The sequence below is a fragment of the Podarcis vaucheri genome, assembly GCF_965113315.1.
Source record: "Podarcis vaucheri genome assembly, chromosome: 1".
Taxonomy (NCBI): Eukaryota; Metazoa; Chordata; class Lepidosauria; order Squamata; family Lacertidae; genus Podarcis; species Podarcis vaucheri.
This window is the reverse complement of record NC_138759.1, coordinates 136978187-136999781: the sequence shown is the minus strand read 5'-3', so window position 1 is coordinate 136999781 and position 21595 is coordinate 136978187. Positions and strand designations below refer to the sequence as shown.

The window sequence follows — 21595 nt, the reverse complement described above, 5'->3', positions numbered from 1 at the left end:
ATCTACCCTAAACAAATTTTCCTGTATCACTCATAAGTCCCGTTTCAAATAAGAACCAACAGCTTTTATCTCAGAAGCAAATTTCCCAGCTCCCATGTGTCTTTTTCAGGAGGGGACGTTTTCTGACATGAGAGAGCACTCCAAAAAGTTTCTGCACAGTACACCGGAGTCATTCTTCTGAAGTGTTTCCCTGTAAACAGTCCCTGAAGGTGAATCCACAAACTGCTGCTTAGAATTCAATTCATCTTGAACTGAAGAAGCAGTTCAGCACAAGGAATGTGTTGATATAGAAATTCATTTTAAGGTGGGGGGGGGCAGGAAGGTGTATGCACAGTGATAGCAGTTTTCCTATCTGCCGGCCTTGTGCCAAAACTTTTGAAATCCAGAAGACTATAAAGTAGCAATTGAAAGTTTACTAAAGAGCTGCTGATATGAAAAGGTTTAAAAATAATTGTGAGGCTCTGCATTTGTGCACGACTGAATTAAACTTTTAATGTTTCGAGGCTTCAAATCTGTGGAATTTGTCAGTCAAGAGATTTCTGGGTAATCTCTTTGATAGGTAAAAAAATTCAGACATAATTTCTTAGTAGACCTAATCATATTGTTGAAGTTAGTGTGTGTGTGTGTGTGTGTGTGTGTGTGTGTGTGTACATGTGCACACACGCAGGTTGTCAGACTGGCAACCTAGAGCCTCTTTTGCCTTTAAAGCTGCCTCTGACAACTCATGAGCTGAAAGGCAACACCTGGCTGTGGAAACCAAAGGGAGCTCATGTTCCTGACCAACAGGTGTGAGAGGAAGTGGGACTACTGGGTCTGCAGAGTTCTGTTGTGTTGTTGAAGGGCCCTGATACACACACAAAACCCTACCGACCAGCCAACAGCTGTGCTCCTGCACTTTGCTGACCCAGCCTCTTAGGCCATCACTTGGTAAGCTGAGGATTTGTCCCACAAGAAGATCCCAGAGGCTTTCCCAACTCTAGAAAACACTGGATTACAGAATTTAATATAAAAATTTCCTTTTCTCGAGCCCCTCTTCCAACTGTCATGAGCCAGGAGTCAGTTTTGCCTGAAGGGGCAGAAGGTAGAATGACTCCATCAGCAGCTGATCAGCCTTCAAGGACACAGAGGAGAAGGCGCTGGTGAAAACCAGCTGGCTTCGGCCTTCTTAAGCAGAGCTTCCAGCAGCAGTCAGGTGCTGGTAACAATGCTTTTAGTTCGTGGCCCCACCATGCTGCTGCCTTCTCACCTTGACCTTTGACCCCCAAGATCAACATATTCCCTTGGACCATCTGAACACGTGGATTGCTGTTCGACCGACTCTAGGATTGGACCTGACTAAGAGACTTCTGGTTGGCTGGGCTCCCATTCCACTGAGCTCTGCACGTTGTTGCTCAGCAACAAGACAACACCAACCATATTCCTAGTATACCTCTTTATGATACTGTTTTTTGCCCCCAGACTAAGTCACTTAACCATATGGCAGATCTTGGCCATTATACCTGGTCCATAATGCTAGCTTTAATAACATAAAAAGGGATATTCACCCAAAGAAGTCCGCCTGCTTGGAGGAACCATACAAGGATGGGGAGAGGTGGAGCGCTGGATATTCCGCCACCTTACTTCTCAAGGTGCCGAGGCCCATGGCAGCAGTCACAAAGAGCACAGGAAGGATGACCTGGGCAATAAAGCCTTTCACATTGCGGCGTGTGTGATGGAACCTCTTAATCAGCAAAGCTGTGGCCTTCCTCAGCAAGAGAGGAAAGCTGTTTGACTTCATCGGCTTAACCAGCGCTTGGTCTATTGAGCAAAAAAGGGATGAGTGAGATATATAAGTACTGAGCGTTGCTCCTTCCTCACACTTGCATTCATCCAGTTTACCTGACCAAAACACGTGGGTTGGTTTAAAATGATGCTACTTCTCTTTTACTAATTTACATCAAAAATCCTTGATTTGGGGTAGCTTCTGCACCAGTGCTGCTTTCCCAGGAGAAATCTGTGCTGGAGCCACAAGCTTGATGGCCAGCCAAGAGCCCAAGCTCATTGTCTAAAGCAGAGTGTTTTGCACACTTCTGCGACAAAGTGTGTTGGTTGCAGTGTGTAGGTGTGAATGCTTCTGGCACTCCTCCCGAGGCTGGAAAGGGGTTAGCTTAACCTCCTGCTTGCTAGTAAAACTGAATTACTGTGTTGCAAAATGATGCATGTCTAAAAAGTGTGTCACCAACATGAAAAGTTTGGAAAGCTCTGCTCTAAAGGATTTTTTTTTAAATGCCTCAAATGCACTCACTTGGCACTCTGACACCTGCGGCACAAATTGCCACCTCATGGAATTATGTGCTGCACATGGATGGTGCACTCAACACGGGGCAAAGAGTTCTGCTGGCATGTAGAAGCCTCACATGAACTTTTTCTAAGTGCTGCTTACCATATTAGTAGTTTTGTACTAAAGCACCACACTAGAGAGGGACGCGGGTGGCGCTGTGGGCTAAAGCCTCAGCGCCTAGGGCTTGCCGATCGAAAGGTCGGCGGTTCGAATCCCCGCGGCGGGGTGCGCTCCCGCTGCTCGGTCCCAGCGCCTGCCCACCTAGCAGTTCGAAAGCACCCCCGGGGGCAAGTAGATAAATAGGTACCGCTTACCAGCGGGAAGGTAAACGGCGTTCCGTGTGCGGCTCTGGCTCGCCAGAGCAGCGTTGTCACGCTGGCCACGTGACCCGGAAGTGTCTTCGGACAGCGCTGGCCCCCGGCCAATAGATGTGAGATGGGCGCACAAACCCCAGAGTCTGTCAAGACTGGCCCTTTCGGGCAGGGGTACCTTTACCTTTTTACCACACTAGAGAGTGTGAAATGTCCAGTGCAGATAGCACCAAATCAGGCAATGCAGCTTTGTGTTAATTCCTGCTGTTTATTAATCAGCTAGCCTGAACATTAAGTTTTTACAAACTTCTGAGCTCCAAGTAGTAAGGTGTTGTGGTAGCTAGAGTTTTGGAGAGAGGCTGGAGTGGATGGGTACATGTGTTCAAATTCCTGTTCTACCATAAAGCTTACTGTATTGCCTTGGGCACATCACTCTTTCTCAGCCTAATCAACTTCACGCTGTTGCTGTCAAGGTTAAAGAAGGGGAGCATATACACTATCCTCATTCCATGAATAAAGAGTCATCTTTAAAAAAAGGTCTAAGACCCTTATGCAGTCTCTATGCTTGATGTCCTCCAGCTGTGGTTAAAGCAGGAGGAATGGAATAGTACCAAAAAAATTACCATTTAAACAAAGTAAAAAAAATTAAACAAAAAGTGGTTTACTAACACTGCTGCTCCAGTGCTCCAAACTGTACACACCCTCTGCTCAACCTCCTCCACATGTGTGAAGTTGGCCCTGGAACAGGGGCGCCATCTTCTTAAAGGGACTGAGGGGGCAACATCACGACATCGTGCTTCTGAAGCTAGGGGCCAGAGCCAAAGGCCCCCTCAATATTGAGGGGGCTCAGCTCCTTCAAAAAATACTTGGGAGGGAGGGGCCAAAACTGCCTCGGCCCCTAGGAGTTGGTGCGCTCACCCAAGACCCACAGCCAAGACTGGAGGAAACCTACAAATTGCGGAAAGGTGCTACAGTGCGCGTCAACTGACCCATCAGTATCACAAAAGAGGTGCAACCCGGCCATTCCCAAGAATGACATGAGAGGCAATAGAGACATGTTAGTGCTGTTTTTTCATTTAGTTCAATATTGCCTACTCTGACAGACTGGATCTTCAGGATCTCTGGTATAAACATCATTTGCTACTGGAGATTTTGCCTTTTTAACTGGAGGTGCCAGGGAGGGAAGTGCTCTGCCACTGATCTATGGCCTCTAAAGTCATGAGATATGGCCGTCACAAAGTTATATGGGAAGGAAGCACAAAGAGGGCATTAGCTGGGAGGTAAAATTTAAAGGCTAGAAACAGCTCAGGCAAGGAAGATTCGCCTGGAGTTTGGCTCAACGCCTAACTCCAGAAAGGAGAAGCAAAGGTCAGTGCTGCTTAATTCGTTTTCCTTGGCCTGAGGAAGAGCCTCAAGCCAAAAGCTCTGCGCTCCCTCCCAAATCATCCTGTAGCTGTTCAAAACATGATACTGGGGGTTGCAACCCAAATACATATTACAGTCTGTATTGTGCAATTGCAGCACTCATTGGACCCACTAATATTCCCAAATGCAATGAGAAGGGGGTTGGGGCCATTGCAAAGTAACGGCTGAAGGATTATGAAAACACAGAAGCAAAGTTTCAGATTTCAATCTACATAGAGACTTTACAACGGCAGGCATTTTTACTTTTTCTAGGTAAAATGTTCAGCCTTTATGAACCACATCCATCGGCAATAAGCCATACTTTAAATTTGTACAAAGCAAGCCGCAACTACAAGATAATACATGGGACTCCAAAAAAAGACAAGAACATTGTCTCTTAGTATGTAAAGATATAAAATTTGCCATAGTAGAAAGGGTGTGTCAGAAGGAAAATGAATATATATTGTAATGCTTTTATTAATGCAACATTTTCTATGTAACTGTGTATTTTTGAAATATTTTCTTTCAGTTGCCTGTTGTTGCTTCAGTTTTTGGTACACCACTTAGGGACATTTGAAATCTATTAAGCGGAATAGAAATTAAAACAGTCAAATCAAATTCTCAAATCTTAATTGAGGTGATATGCTGCTATCCACATTAGATTATCTACATTGACACATAGAAAGTGCAGTTCAGCTCTCAACCAGCCTGATTGATAAACAGCCATGAAGCTGCATATATGTCAATGAATCATGATTTTCCTACCTTAAAATGCTCCTTTGCATGTAGTCATAGGGCCAGTTCAGAACATGGAGCTCCTCCATAGATACAATTGGGTGAAAAAAGTGATGTCTGATCTAGCACAACCATGTGGATAGCAGTAATTCATGTGAATAAATTGAGCCTTATTTTCTTTTACCCGACATATTTACCCATTTTTAATGCAACAAGATTAACCACTGGAAAGCAGCGTCAGTTATCAGTGTGGCCATAATGAGTCACAAGTTACTTTCTCCTCACAGCTGTATTTATATTATTTGTTTGAAACTCTTGAGAAACTTTAGGGTACCAAACTAGCCAACAGAAAATAGGGTTTACCTAGTCAATTATGATACTCAGCCGCCTAAGGTATTTATGGAGGTAATTGTCCGAACGTGGGGGCTCACATGATTTGCCATTTTTATTTGTAGGCTAGGGACCTTCTCTCTGAAATCTAACGTTTTTATGGCGGAATCTTCAGTCATGTGAGCATCCACCTACACTGAAGTAGTACACTCCAGGCAGGGGTTTACCTCCTCAGTTGGAACTAGGCCTATAATTCAAGCTGCTTTTTCAGACAAGCAAAAGATTCTTTAAGCAACTTGCAGCTTCAGAGCTCTGATTTTCTTTGGATGATGCTCTCTGGTCCTGGCAACGCTGGTTGCCAGTTGGGACTTGAATTGCTAGGTTTACAAATGAAGCAAAAGTTACACTTTAACTCTCACCCCTTCCCCAAATGGTTGACTGTGAAAGTGCCTGTTGTGTCCTTTAAGAATGAATCCATATAAAGTTTATTTACTTGGAAAACCTCACCAAAATAAATGAGATTGAGTCCTCAATAAATGTGGTTACAATTGGGCTGTAAAGTTCCTTTACTATGGCAGATCTATGGCCCACCCAGTCAGCTTGATAAACTTCCAGCTTGTCTAAACAGAGTCAAGGATCCAGGAGGCTGATGAGCTGCATTAATTTGTGGGAGGTGGTTCCTGAATTTTGCAGGCCTGCATTACATCGTAGTTAGTGCAACTGCTCTTTCTTGCATGCTAGAAGCCTGAAACTTTTCTGGGCGAAACTGTACACTGGGGTAAGATTTCATAGTCTTTTTTTACCCTCTCCCCATTGAAAGTTTTTCATAACAGCATAGGAAGCTGCCTTATACTATGCCAGAGCATTGAACCATGTATCTCAGCACTGTCTACATTGACTGCCAGTGGCCGCCCAGGGTTGCAGACAGGGTCTTTCCAAGTCCTTACTGCAGATGCTGGGCTTTGAACCTGGAAGCGTCCACATGCAAAGCAGGTACTTGGTTGCTGAGATAGAGCCTAAGCCTGGAAAAGTGGGGAAATGAGATAAATGATTTGACAACTGCATCCACTATTCTTGGTTGGCAGGGGGAGCAAGTGTTCTAAGGTGTATTCCTGAGAACCCTCAATTTTTTAGCACACACACCACCCCCAGAGGGGCCTGCCCTAAAACAGGAGTCCTTCCTTAGCTAATGCAAGCTGACAATGTAGACAATTATTTAGCTGCCCAGGGACCTAATCATGGATAAATACCATCTCTCTCAGTGAAGTTATCGGCGTTCATGGAGAGATCGTCTGTCTCCAGATTGCAACTGGCCGCCTCTTGGGACAGCTCCACATCAGCTTGTTCATCTTCTGCCAGGTCTTTGGTCAAATTAAGAAATACCTGCATAACAGCAAAACAAAAATACTTTTATTTCAGTTCCGTGAAGCCCTCTTACAGATGTAGAAGGGGGAAGAAGCCACAGCCCAGGCAAAATATTAAAAGCAGGTAGAGGTGGGGGGAAGGAGCACACAGAAGTTTTTTTGGACAAGGGGTTTGGTGTACACTCTGTTAAAAGAGAACAGTGCCCGTTCAGAGTCTTCCGACAACTGATAATTCTGTGAATTCAAAAATATTTCTGTGAATTCAATATGTACATATCTTTAAACAAACTTCTAGCACTAAATCACCACTGAAACTAAACAGATGGGGAAACAGGAAGACTTGAGTTGGCATCTTCCTCATCATCCACATCTTCTTATATTCCTCCCTGGAGTAAAGAGCCTTGGGTGTAAGTAAATAACCCATTGCCAGGGGTCAGAAAACCCTGCTGACCAATGGAGGTGCTGCTTGTACATGCTGGCATCTTTGCCACTGGCCAGTCATTGAGTCAATTTGCACCATCTTTTGCTCCATCTCTGGAAAGTAGAGCTTGGAGATGGCTATAAATAGTCCTATGCACCTGATTGTAATTCTCCCTTTATGTAGATTGATGTATGCATTAATAAATAAATTGAATGCATGTTCATATATTTAAGGGAAAATCAGGGCAAAATGTTCAATACCTTGGCTTCGCCTTTGTAGCTCCCAGTAGATTTATTTCTTTAATAAATGTGTATCCAACCTTTTGGTAAAATTATTATCAGGTGGTTCACAAGATTTAAACTGCCCCCGCCCAACAAAATTGAAACAAAACAACAATCAATAAAACTTCAGCATAAAATAGCAATAAAACAACCAGATACTTAAAACTTATCAGATGTTTAAAAGTGTTTAGATGCTCACTTCTTCCACGGTGCTGTCTGAAATTCCAAAGCAGCCAATATGGAGGTCACTCAAGCCACTGTCCAGACCTCTCAGGAGAGACTGGTAGGATGAGGAAACTTTACTGTTAAATGGGGGGAGTGCATATACAAGCTCGCCCCCAATGTCTTCCTTGAGATAGGCTTCTGGAAGATGAGACTGGATCATGGCTGTCACTGCAGAGGTATCACATTCTTCTGTGAAGCTTAGAGTTGGACTCTAGGGGAAGAGGGGAGGAGAACACAGCGCACGAAAGCTATTGCATGTGAGGATTTGGTTCTCCAGACATATTTCTTTATTAATACCAAAGATACTACTGAAAGCTGGCACATTCCGGCCAGGCAGACAAAAGAAAATTCTTCTTGACAGAGTAGACTGTTATAGAATTCATTCCCATAAGATATAGTGTCAGCCACCAATTTGGATGGCTTTAAGTGGGGATTAGCCAGAGAAATGGAGAAGGCTAGTAATGGCTCCTACTCACAATGGAGGCAGAATGGCTCTGCATACCAGTTAATGGGGATCCCACAGAGGGGGAGTGTTGCTGGGTGCAAGTCCTGCTTCCAGGCTCCTCATGAGTACAGGAGGCTGGGTGACAAGGCCTCTTTGGCCTAATCTAGCAGTTGCCTGGAGGTTTTCTTTATAAACAAAAGTTTTGTTTTGGCCAGTCAAAATGTGACACAGTAGCACATACCTACTTTATTTCTTTTCCATTCCAGCACATCCCTAACTATAAGAACTCTGCAAATATGTTAAAATAGAATTGCTCCACTACCTCCCACCTCACTCCCTGGATCAATCTCAGAATGAAATTACAGGTTAGGCAATGTTTTAAAATTATTTACTCCACATGTTTAAAATCCAGGGTAGTCCAGGGAAAAGGTTACTTAATGCTTTCAGTTCCATCTTTTTAAGCTCAAAATTTCCCTCCACAAGTGCTCTCTCTCTCTTTCTCTCTCTCTCTCTCTCTCTCTCTCTCTCTCTCTGTGTGTGTGTGTGTGAGAGAGAGAGAGAGAGAGAGGGAGGGAGGGAGGGAGGGAGGGAGGGAGGATACACTGTGAAAAAGCAACTCAGGAATGGTGATTCTGACATGGATTTCTATCCACTTGCACTTCCTCCAGTTCAACTTTCTTTTTTTAAAAAGCAATGTAGGAAAGATGCACAAAACCCCATCCAACTATAGCCATGGTCAAATCTGCCTATTTCCAGGTGATGCCACTTTTGCAGATTTTTACTCAGTTTTGTTCTCCTTCCAAATCAGAAACCATTACAAAATGAATATTTAAATACATATTTTAAAATCAATTATTTCTCTTAAAACATATTTAAATGCACCACTTGGTAACCCTAAATTTCTGTGAACTGTGCTGCAACATTTGGAGGAGTGCAAAATCTGGTGGATAGAATTATGGATCAGGCAAGTTCATATCAGGACTTGCAAAAAATGCAATTCCTCAAGCATCCCTGATTTTGAGTTTAAATCAACCATCAGATACTGGCCGAAGGGGAATGGGGTGGTTTGACATATATTTCCTGGCCCACTCAAAACATGCATGAAAATGCACTTTCTCCAGCAACTCAGGAAGAGACATTTTATTATTCTAAACAGCCAAATGAAACTATAAAAGCTAAATTTTCAAAGAGAGTGTAACTGGACAAGCACTTGGCCATTTCTATACAAATAGCTAATCAAAACGTAAGCTGTTGTGCGATCTGATCTCTCGATTTTACCATTTCCTGTAGATTCATAACAGCCACTGGATACCTTTTTAAAAAATCATTTCCATTAGATGCCATTTCTTCACTTTCCTCCTTAACACAGGGCAAATTCAGGTTTGAAAAGCATTAGATATTTTCACACCCCATAACAACATTCAAGTGTTCTGCATAACAATTCCAAACCTTTCTTTTAGTCAGGGTCAGGTGGTATCCACTGCCAAAAGTTTCCTTCAGGTAGAATGGGGACCCACAGCACTTGAGTCCACCGTGTTCCAAGAATGCAATCCTGTCACTCAATACCTCTGCCTCATCCAAGTGATGGGTAGACAGAATGATTGTTCTGCCTGAAAAAAGCATACAGAAAAGGCAGCATATATCAATCAATATGTTGCAGACAGCAGGAAATGCAACAGGGAAGTGGGAAACAGGGACTCGTGTGATAGTGTCTGCTCTCTAGGAGTTGAATTGCTCAGACTGAAAAGCAGGCCCTCGCCTGAGGCTTTATAGGTCTGTGTGGGGCTCAGACATCCTCTGGGCAATCCATTTTGGCCTGCAAGTCACTGATTATGAATCCTAAATTAGCGCTTTTGTCACTTGAGAGTAACTCTAACTCTGAGGTTCCATCTCAAACTCTTGTCTCTCTCCTCTTAGTTGCTGCCTGGATGGAGAGAGCTGTCAGGTGGAAAACAGGAGAAAATCCTGGCATGCATGTGTATGGGAAACAGCACTTTCTGAATGCTTGACCCAACACAGCAGAGTTAATAATGATCAGGCAAAGAAAGACAAATTTTTAGGCACGTTTTCTTTGTTGACCCCCTTTTAGCACATGTATCTCTGTGCATAGGACTAATTAATCAGATATTATGTATGTACCTTACTGTTATTTTTTGTAGCTAACAATCCAATAATATTCACTCTCTGTGTTTTTCTGTAATGTTTATAATGTTACTGCTGAAAACCAATAAAATACATATTTTTAAAAGAATACTTTTTTCATAAGATTACCTAACACTCCAGACATGAGTTTCAACAACGATGAAAGCTCACCCTGACCCCCCCCAATTTTTTATTGTGTGTATGACAGTATTAACTTCTACTTTTGCTTTAAACAGCCAGGTTGTCAACTTTTCTGCCCACATTACCTTTTCTGTTTTTTGAAATAATCTCCCAAATGCCTCTCCTTGAACATGGATCAACCCCAGTAGTTGGCTCATCCAAAATCACCACTTTTGACCCCCCAAGGAGAGCAATGGATATTGATAGCTTTCTTTTCATTCCTCCTGATAAAGAGCCGGTCAGCTTGTGACGATGGTTGTATAATCCAGTTTCCTTCAAAGTCCTTCAAAATAGCACCCAGGAAAAGGTAAGAGTAAAATGTGTTTCATTGTGTGTAACTAAAACAAAGGAACCTATATATATATCAAAGCGCCAACAATACACATGAAAAACTGCTGTCTTAGAATTGGCATAATCCAAAACTGTGATTTAACATGCTCCTTGATTTCATTTATCGTTCTTTTTAAGATGTTTCAGGATTTCTAGCCAATGTGTCAAGGTTAAGGGCTCAGAGCTGAATCACAATGTATTCTGGCCCGCTTCCAAGCCCCCCAGTGACACAAAGAAACTACGAACTCATTTTGATTGGATGGCAAAGGTTGATTAATATCTCTAAAGTGGCATGAAATAGCCTTAGAAAAACTGGTCAGTAAAACCAAACAAAAAGGACAATAATAATGAGGAAAAGCTACTATGCAAAAGCTACTGTTCTTGGCAACAGGGATTAGCTTGTCTTGGATTAATGTCATGAAACCCTGATTTCACCACCAATATTTCAATATTATTCTGACTCAGCCAAAGGAAAGAAGCACATTTTTTATCCAAAGTATACCCTGCTCAGAAAACTTCCTAGTAATTTAGGAAACATCATTTCCTCCATGCAGTCTTTTTATGCCACTTTGGATACAGAAGTCAGCTAAGTCTTGAGACAGAAAATCGGTGTGGAGATAAATGTTGTGATAACAAAGCTGCAAAACCAAGAAAGAACATGATTGAATTTGGATTTGGTTGTCTGCAGCTAGGAATGTGGGGAAGAAATTTTATTTGGATCTCATTTTAATGTGAACCCACCCAATTCACACTTGTTCTCCATATAACTACGATGATGTACCTTTCTACTTCCTCGCGTAACTCCTCCTTACTCCAATGGGGCACTTTGATGTAGCCATATAAAAGCAGGTGTTCCTTTGTGGTTAGGTAACTAAATAAGACATTGTGTTGCATGCAGATTCCCATGTTTTTCCTGATTGTATCCTGGTCTGTTCTGATATCTTTACCATAAACAAATATAGTGCCAGATGAAGCAGGGAACAAGCCGGTCAGAATAGATCTAGAAATAGGGGAGATACGGAACAGTTGAGACAAATATTCAGCGTTTCATCCCACAAGTTATAAGAGCTAGTATAGTGTAGTCACTACACTCTGGGGTGGCCATGAGGCTGAGCTATGAATGAGGAAATCCCTTTAAATCGTCCCTCTGCCATGAACTCCCTAGGTAACTGTCAGGGAACTGACATCAGAGGAAAGGGAGTTGGTAGGTCTCCCAGAGACTGGGAGAGAGTCAGCAGCTAAAGCAGGGACAAGGAGGGGGAGCGAGGGGTCTCTGGAGGAGGATCTCAGTAATGCTGAGAGAGACGCAGCAGCCCAGGCAGGAAACAGCAGGGGAGAGAAAGGGGTGAGAGACACATCCAGCGAAAATAGCGGGGAGGTGTCAGAAGCAACTGCAGGGAGACCCATGCTTCGCCGGAAGCTGCCACGTCGTGAGTCCAGGAGACGCGTTTCCGTTAAGGAACTTCTTTGCTGGAAGCGCTTCCGCAGGCAGCCACTGTCAGACTCTACTAGTGACTAGAGCAGACATGTCTGAGGAGCTCTGTCACACACAGAGGTTTGTGGGGCCGCACAAACTCTGAAGGGGCACAATTTTAAGCACAAGCAGCTAATCATCCCCTGACAGCAGTCTGACAGTCTTTGTACGCTGCCTGTGCAGGAGAAAGCATCATGAGCAACCCAGCCGGAACCAGAGAGGCAGGGGTTGGAGCTGGTCCAAGCTTGGAAGAAAGGTATCAAGCTCTGGAGGTCCAACTTGCGCTGCAGACGGCGAGGCTCGAGGAGAGAAGGGCTCAGGATGCTGACAAAAAGGGGAGAACCACTCAGTTCCCCAGAAAGGTACCAGGATTGGTGCAGAAGTTTGGGGGGGACCCCAAGGATTACCATGCCTTTAGGACCGAGATGCAATATGCCCTGAATGTGCAGTTTGATGAGTTCCCTGATGAGGAATCGCGAGTTGCTTTCGTAATTGGGCATCTTGAGAAGGGGGCGCGGGACTGGGTTCGACCCCTGATGGCAACGCACAACGATATCCTAAAGGACACTATGAAATTCTTTCGTGCAATGGATATCATGTTTTCCAGCGATATTGAGGAAGGGGTGGTGCGCAGACAGCTAATGGCTTGCAAGCAGGGAAGCAGATCTGTCCGTGAGTACTGGACTGAATTTACCATGCTGATTCACAGATTGGGGTGGGATTTATCGGCAGCACCCATTCAGATGCTATTTGAAGAAGGTCTTTCTTCGGCTGTGAAAGACGAGCTGTCCAGGAGCCCCAGGGCGGTGTCTATGGATCAGCTGACCAAATCTGCGCTGACCATTGGAGCGCGCCAGGAGGCAAGAGCCTTGGAGAGGCGGGAAGGGAGAGGGGAACGTTGGAAGGAGTTACGCATTCCAGACATTCCTGAGCCAGCTTTCCCGCCGGCAGAGCCGATGGAAATCGGAACAGCCCGCGCGCGCGCAGTTTCAAAGCCCAGTGAGGGGGCGAAGAAGGAGGGAAAGGGAGCCCGGAAATGCTATCTCTGCCAACAGCCAGGCCACTTTGCCAGAGTCTGCCCCCAGAGGAAGGAATGGCAAGGGATGGTGGGAGCAGTTGAGGGGGGAGAGCAGGGAGAAACGGAGCAGGTAAAAGCCAACGCCTGGTTGCCACCGTCAGGGCACTGCAGCCAGGCCAAAGAGCAGTGAAAGTGCCCGTGCCAGAAGCTCCTTGACCTGCTCTAGTGATTGAAGTGTCGCTAGAGCTGCAAAATGGACACCCCCTAAAAATAAAGGCGCTGTTGGACTCAGGCAGCTCCTGCAATTTTATGAGCAAGGAGTTTGCTGCTGAACATCAGATACAGACTATCCCTTTAAGCAACCCCCTGCAGGTGACCACGATCGATGGCAGGGAACTGTTGGGAGGAGGAGTTAGCTTGCAGACCGTCCCAATGATAATGAGGGTGGCAAGGCACACAGAACTGATAGCGTTTAATGTGGCCACCTTGGGAGGCGCTCCCATTATTTTGGGAATGAGCTGGCTAGCCTTACATGATCCGCTGGTGGGCTGGCATCAAAGAGTGGTTTCCTTCGGTTCAGCACATTGCTTAGAACACTGCAGGGGGGAAAAGGGGTCAGCAGGGGCCCAAGCCACCCTGGCAGGGACTGAAGTAATGGGGAAGGGGAAGGTGCCACCACAGTATGCTGATCTCAGCGACGTGTTCAGCGAGAAGGAAGCTGACCAACTACCCCCGCATAGGCCCTTTGATTGCCAGATCAATTTACTCCCTGGAGCACAGCTTCCTGTAGGCAAGTTGTATGCCATGTCAGACAGGGAAATGCAGGAGTTGCGAGCGTTCATTGACAAGAACCTGAAGAGAGGCTTCATCAGAGAGTCCAAGGCAGCGGGGGGTAGCCCAGTGTTTTTTGTGGATAAAAAAAACACGGACAAGCCGAGACTGGTATGTGACTTTCGGCGGTTAAATGCAGTGACAGAGCCGGCGGCTTTTCCTATGCCCAGGATTGATGATATTTTGACCAGGGTGCGGAAAGGAAAGATTTTTACAAAGCTGGACCTAAGGGGGGCGTACAACCTGATACGTATAAGGAAAGGGGATGAATGGAAGACCACCATGTTCACCCCTTTGGGGGCATTTGAATACCTCGTTATGCCTTTTGGATTACAAACAGGCTCCGCGTGTTTTCAAGCCTTCATGAACCACGTACTGGGGCCTTTGCTCTACAAGAATTGCGTGGCCTTCTTAGATGACGTGTTGGTGTATTCGGAGAATGAGGAGCAACATGTGAGAGACGTCAGAGAAGTGTTGAGCAGGCTGCAAGCCAACAGGCTGTGGGTGAAACTGGAGAAGTGTCAGTTTTATACCAAGGAGGTGGAATTCCTGGGGTACCGCTTGTCAGACAAGGGGTTGGCCATGGACCCCGGCAAGGTTCAAGCGGTGCTGGAATGGAAAACACCCAAGACCAAGAAGGATGTGCAGAGGTTCCTAGGGTTTGGAAACTTTTATCGTAAGTTCATCCGAAACTTCGCCCACCTGACGGCGCCCATCACGGACTGTCTCAGCAGTAAAAAGAAGTTTGTTTGGACGGGGGAGGCGGAGCGAGCGTTTGAGGAACTGAAAAGGGCCTTCGCCTCTGATGAACAACTTCTACATGTGGATTTACAAAAAAAGCTGAGGGTCGAAACAGACGCTTCTGACAGAGCCATAGGGGCGGTGCTTCTTCTGCAGCCGGGGAAGGAGGGGTCAGAGTGGCGACCGTGTGCCTTCTTTTCGCGAAAGCTGAACAAATCTGAGAGGAACTACACGGTGTACGACCGGGAACTTCTTGCGATTCATGAGGCCTTCCGGAGATGGAGGCACCTGCTAATTGGTGCACAACAGAAGGTGCAAGTGTGCACGGACCATAAGAATCTAGAGTATTGGAGAACTGCGCGAGTGCTCAACCAACGGCAGTTGAGATGGGCCCAGGAGTTCTCCAAATTTAACTTTGAGATTTGTTACGTACCAGGCCCGGAGAACGTTAGGGCGGACGCTCTCTCACGCAAACCTGAATATTTGGAGGGAGAGGGTGAACCCGAAGAGACCCATGTCATTCCCGAGGACCGCTGGGTGTGTGGGGCGGCATTGGTGGGGCAAAGGGAACTGGTAGAGGGAACGGTGCAGGATGAATACGCCCAGGACAAACTCAGGGGTCTCAGGAGGGAGGGAGACAAACCCGGGGGTTTTGAGGAGAGAAACGGGGCGTTGTACTACAAGGGAGCGTTATACATACCTGAAGGGGAATTGAGGGAAAAGGTACTCAAGCAACTGCACGATAGCCCCACAGCAGGGCATTTTGGGCAACACAAAACCATGTGGCTGGTTACCAGGGAATTCTGGTGGCCCAAGGTCAGGGAAGATGTGCGGGAGTATGTGAGAGGGTGTGACCAATGCCAACGAGCCAAGGGGGAGAGGCGGGCACCGGCAGGTTTATTAGAACCACTACCCACGCCGGAAAGGCCATGGGAGGCAGTGGCAATAGATTTCATGACTGATCTGCCCAGGTCCAAAGGGAAAACAGCCATCATGGTTGTGGTAGACCTGTTAACCAAGATGGCCCACTTTATAGCCTGCTCACATGCGGTCACAGCGGAAGAAACCGCTAAATTGTTTGTGGAAAATGTGTTTAGGCTGCATGGCGCCCCCTTGAGGGTGGTTTCTGACCGAGGGAAACAATTTACTTCCAGGTTCTGGAGGAAGCTCATGAGCTTATTGCATGTAGAGGTGAATTTCTCAACTGCCCGTCATCCAGAAACCAACGGGCAGGCGGAAAGAGCTAATGGTGTCCTCCAGCAATATTTGAGGTGTTATGTGAATGACAGAGAGAATGATTGGGTGGAGAAGCTGGCGTTGGCAGAATTTGCCTACAACAATGCAGAGAACGTGTCCATGGGGATGAGCCCCTTTTTGGCTAATCACGGGTGTCATCCCCGAGCCTTCCCAGGGGGGGAAGGGGAGAACTGGAGCGTTCCAGCCGCAGAACAGTTCGTTGAAGAAATGGAAGCGATCCATCGCCAGCTCCAACTTAATTTAAACAGGGCGAAGGAGGAATATAAGAGGCAGGCAGACAAAACCAGAAGGGAAGGGGAAAGCATTAGGGTGGGGGACCAGGTGTGGCTGTCCACCCAAGGGTTACCATTCAAAGGAGGTTGTAAGAAGTTAAGACCCAAAAGGCTGGGCCCATTTGAAGTCACGCAACAGGTCAACCCAGTGGCTTTCAGACTCCGGTTACCGAACCACATGAAGTTGCACCCAGTGTTCCACAGGTCGTTGCTGTCACCGTATATAGGGGACAGAGAGGGGAGGGTCAATAGGGGACCAGCTATGGAGGAAAAAGAACACAGCTACCATGTAGCGGAGATTCTCGATTCCAGGTGGAAGGGAGAGCAAGTAGAGTATTTGGTAATGTGGGAAGGGGAGCCGGAGTCGGAAAACACCTGGGTCAGGGCAGAGGATGTAGATGACGAGGTTTTGATTGAAACTTTTCATCAGAGATTCCCTCGTAAACCCCAGCCAGTGGCGAGGTTCCGGAGGGAATACTTCGCCACCACCGACGAAGAAGAAGAGTTGGAGGGGTTCTCTGATTCCGAGGTGGAGGAGGATTCAGCGAGTCGGAACGAAGACCGATGGAGGGAAATGTTCGAGACGTCTGAAGATGAAGAGGATTCTTTTCGGGGTTTCAGCTCCTCACCGCCCAGAGGAGAGAGTAGGGGCGGGGAAGAAGGGGGCCCTGGAGGGGAGGTGGATGTCAGGGAACTGACATCAGAGGAAAGGGAGTTGGTAGGTCTCCCAGAGACTGGGAGAGAGTCAGCAGCTAAAGCAGGGACAAGGAGGGGGAGCGAGGGGTCTCTGGAGGAGGATCTCAGTAATGCTGAGAGAGACGCAGCAGCCCAGGCAGGAAACAGCAGGGGAGAGAAAGGGGTGAGAGACACATCCAGCGAAAATAGCGGGGAGGTGTCAGAAGCAACTGCAGGGAGACCCATGCTTCGCCGGAAGCTGCCACGTCGTGAGTCCAGGAGACGCGTTTCCGTTAAGGAACTTCTTTGCTGGAAGCGCTTCCGCAGGCAGCCACTGTCAGACTCTACTAGTGACTAGAGCAGACATGTCTGAGGAGCTCTGTCACACACAGAGGTTTGTGGGGCCGCACAAACTCTGAAGGGGCACAATTTTAAGCACAAGCAGCTAATCATCCCCTGACAGTAACCTTAGGAAAACCTGCCTCTTTCAGTTTCAGCCCTGAATCTGTAATATGGAGCTAATAATAACATGTCTTACGGGATTGTTATAAGGATTTCAACAAGACAATGTATGTAAGGCATACACGCTAAAGCAGAACTATGTTTGCAAACACTGCTAGATGATGAAATGTCACTGCAAAGGAAGTCACACCCTCACTCTGCCACGATCCTTTTAAGACCAGTTTACATGTACACCGTGAGTCAGGAGGATGGATGCCTGTCTCCCTTTGGTCAGCACAATGCAAGCTATTATTGACTGTCCAAACCAAGATCCATAGTTTTTCATTGACTTTGGTTTTCCTTTGATAACTAAAACATTTTGCAGTCTGCATCCCTCTCAAATTGATTATTTTAAAAAATCAGAATTTAAATATTTCAAAATTGTCAATATGGAAAGCTATTGTGACAAAATTTCATTTCAGCTCTCTGTCATAAGGCTCCACTTTGCTGACAGAAGGCAATCACAATAGACTGATCTGTAACCTATAGTTCAGATCCTAAAATATATTTAAGCTGTTTGATCAGAGATATGCTTATGCAAAACTGGAGCTCCGCACTGAGATATCATGCACAGAACAGGGTGTTCCTAGAGACTAGCAAAGCTGAAAAGCTGCTGGATTTACCCCAAAGGACTTTTGCACCCTGCAAATTCAGATGGTCTTAGTTTGATGGGAAATGACAGCCACTGAGTTAGTGTGGAGGATGACTCGTACAAGCTGTTGCTGCATGTCATTCTCCCGCTATGAGCATAAAAAGAAACACCAAGCCCAGCTGCTGCAGCACACAGTTCTACAATAATTCAACAAAATGGGAACCTTTAGCATCCACAAGTGTTACTGCTGATACTTCTGTTGGCCTAGGAGCAGAAAAGCCAGCAGAAAAATCAGTAAAAATAAGAAATATGCTTTCATTTATGAAGGAAGGGGAGACAGAAACCTGCTGAGATAAATAAAGAACACTGAAAGTATATGGTATAAACTTCAAAAAAGCAAATCTCAAAGACAATAACTGATCTGGTCCTGAAACATAAAAAGATGTTACTGATTCTGGCATTTATCTTCACTAGCTACAAAGTGGTATTTCTTGCAGTTCGAAGCAATTCCTCTTCAAAGAGAACCTACATTGTGGTAGTTTTTCCAGCTCCATTGTGTCCCAGCAAAGAAGTTATGTTTCCTTCATAAAAGTTCAGGTTGAGATTCTGGACAGCCGCTTTGGATCCATAGACCTTTGTTATTCCATACAGAGAAACTCCCACTTTTAGGTCGGTCGGCTCAGGTTCAAGGTTAGAAGGCAGAGCACCTTGAACAACTATAAAACAACAAGAACGGAGAAACCTTTTACTCTGTGCTTCAGATGGTGGGAATTTGCATATGGAATATATGGACAGCTATCAGTAAAAGAAAACACAAAAAATGGTAAGTGTGCTAAGTGGCATGAAAATGTACCACACAGGCAGGTATGCTGGCGGGATGGCCTCTGGAGCTGGGAGTTCAAAATTGTGTTTCGTTTTAGGGAGAGGAAAGGGGCGTATGTTGTGGATATCTGCTACTGCCCATGTTTGGCATGTCAAAAGGAGAAATGGAAAACACAGCTGTTTGGGTGGATACTAAGACTTCTTTCTATGAAAACTAGATGTACATGACCGTACAGCCACAACATTTTGTAACAAACTATAATGCATCAACGTGGGTTTTAAATAAACAGCAGATTTAGCAGCAAATTTAAGAGCAGTGAGTTGTGGTTGTCTTCCCCCACCAAAGAAATATACGGTTCAAGATGGGTAGTCTTTAAATAGGTGGAAGATTAATATGGAAATTATACTGTGTGTATATATCTAATGACAAACAATCCCTGGTTCACCTACCTGTCAGTCATCACACACAAGCCCTGCACAATCAGCTTGGGGGGATAATTTTTGCTTTGGGATTTCACAATGCAGAGTATCCAAATAACCTACCCATATTTAAGTTTGCAAAACATGACAGCATACATATTTCCAAATATAGTCAGGGTCAGGTGAGGAATCTAAATTGTGTTGCCTTTTGTCATGACCCTTGACTCTAGTGGTGCTCTGGAGAGGGAGTCGGAGGTTGTGGGGCAGCGTAGCCAGATTCAGGGCACAGAGCTGACTGCTGAAGATAGGGAGACTCTTGGGCCTGAGACGGTTGGACAGGAGCTCTCAGAGGAAAGCCCCTGACCCCCAGGGCTTGTAGGGCCAGAGCCTGGTCACTCACGGGCACCAGAAAGGAGACTATGAAACAGCAAGGGAGTGTCCATCTTCAGGCCAGAGGGCTGGCCCTTTAAGCTTCTAAGGTTTTCTACAAGGAGGTGGGGCCTGGAGGAGGCATTCTGCAGAGAGAGCCTTGTAAGGCTACAGTTTGCTCTCAGCCTTTCATAGAATCATAGAGTTGGAAGAGACCACAAGGGCCATCGAGTCCAACCCCCTGCCAAGCAGGAAACACCATCAGAGCACTCCTGACATATGGTTGTCAAGCCTCTGCTTAAAGACCTCCAAAGAAGGAGACTCCACCACACTCCTTGGCAGCAAATTCCACTGTTGAACAGCTCTTACTGTCAGGAAGTTCTTCCTAATGAGCAAGTTGCTCACTTGCAGCTGTTCATGGTCCAGCCTCACCACCTTCTCTGTGCATCAGGTCAAAATGCAACAACATTAAACTTTACCCCTCGTCTCAAGATAACTGCTCAGCTTTGAGCTCTGGCAAATATCTATGTTACATTTCAGTACAAGACTAATGGTTTGATTAAAGCGAGATCAGACAAAGTGGCACCCTCCAGATATTCTTGGACTACAGCTCCCATCATCCTTGACCATGCTGGCAGAGCTGATGGGAGTTGTAGTCCAAAAACATCTCAAGGGCACCTTGTTGGGTGCCCTGGTTTAAAGTAAGTGAATCTATGAAATAAATATTCACCACATCTAAAAACTTGGAGTACGTACATATCTTTTCAGGGAATGCTGGCTCTTTTCTCAAGAAGAAATTGGTGAAAAGAAAGTTTTTCCTCTTCTCACTCCACAAGGGGAAATAGCCATAGCGCTCTGCCCAGTAAGATGGAAGGAGTGGAAAATACCACGGGGCTGCAATACCATACTTGCCTGTTTAAAAAATGAGAGAAAGAGAGAGAGAGGCTGAGAAGTTGGGAAAAGTTACTCTATAGCATGTGACGGTCTGAATTAGGTTTACATGGTCTATACGACTGCAAGCCCAAAGAATGTGGTAGTGTGAGTTCAATGTGATTTCATCATTTCCCAGAGTATATTGCACTTGTGTGCTGTGCAACCTCTGATCAAGTGAATGTGTTGTTTTCTTCCCTAATTCCCCAGTATCCTAAGGGCACCCAGACCGCATGGCTAGAGGGCCACAGGGCTCTGTAAGGACTGTGACTGTTTGCTGCGGCCCAGCAAGGGACTCGCCTGCTGCTGAGGGCCTGAAGGGCCTCGCCTGCCTCCTTCCATCTGGGCAGAGAGGGCTCCGTTTTTGTTTTTTAAATTGCTTTTTTAAAAATCTATGTCATTTCAAATTGTAACTGATGTTAATGCTGTATTCTCAGTTTTAGATTTTATGATTTATGTGGAAGTTGTTTTCCATTTTGTTGTGTACTTTTTGATGTGTTTTATTTATTGCTTATGACTTTTATTACGTTGGTAATTATGTAAATCTTGTCATGTTGTAAGCAGCCCTGAGCATTGTTTTAACTATGGAAAGGCGGCGAACAAATGATGATAATGATGCCACTATGCTGTCAAAATAATTACATTAAAACACACACATACATTCCTGAATTCATCTGCTTCTAGAAATAGAGTGGGAGAGCTCACCATAATTTACATATGGAAAATTATGAGTGACACCCGTTCTGGTTATGACATTTGTAAGTACTTTGTATGGCCATTCGTCATGCAAATACATCCTTCTGCACAGTCCCTAGAAGCAAAGAATGGTAGAATGTGCAATAATATAGGGCACATGTCATTTGTTAAGCACTTGCAAATGTGCAAGGGAGAGGATGTCCTCAATAGGAATTATTATTATTATTATTATTATTATTATTATTATTATTATTAACAACAATACCCCACATATCTGGCTGGGTTGCCCCAACCAAAGAATGTCTTTGGTGGCTTCTCTGTGAACACAATGGGCTGCAGTCCATAATCTGTCCCATCTAACACAAATTTAATAGACAAATAATGCCCTTATGAGCAACCTAGTAATTGTGTGTGTTTGAGTGTGTGTGTGAAAATTCTTGCATGCACTACTTCAGTGTTTCCCAACCTTTTTTGGGCAAAGGCACACTTGTTTGATGAAAAAAACCTCG

General features: G+C 45.3%; 1 protein-coding gene across 1 annotated transcript in view; it reads right to left on the bottom strand.

Moving 5' to 3' along the window:
* Window positions 1–21595, bottom strand: part of ABCA12 (ATP binding cassette subfamily A member 12) — a 138821-nt gene that overhangs the window by 36192 nt on the left and 81034 nt on the right. Inside the window, exons 28-35 of the mRNA XM_082219734.1 lie at window positions 20217–20372; window positions 18379–18565; window positions 11270–11488; window positions 10245–10441; window positions 9286–9446; window positions 7366–7602; window positions 6351–6483; window positions 1545–1797 (exon numbers count right to left, since the gene is read on the bottom strand). Of these exons, the coding sequence (XP_082075860.1) occupies window positions 1545–1797; window positions 6351–6483; window positions 7366–7602; window positions 9286–9446; window positions 10245–10441; window positions 11270–11488; window positions 18379–18565; window positions 20217–20372 (1543 nt within the window). The remainder of the gene's footprint in view (window positions 1–1544; window positions 1798–6350; window positions 6484–7365; window positions 7603–9285; window positions 9447–10244; window positions 10442–11269; window positions 11489–18378; window positions 18566–20216; window positions 20373–21595) is intronic.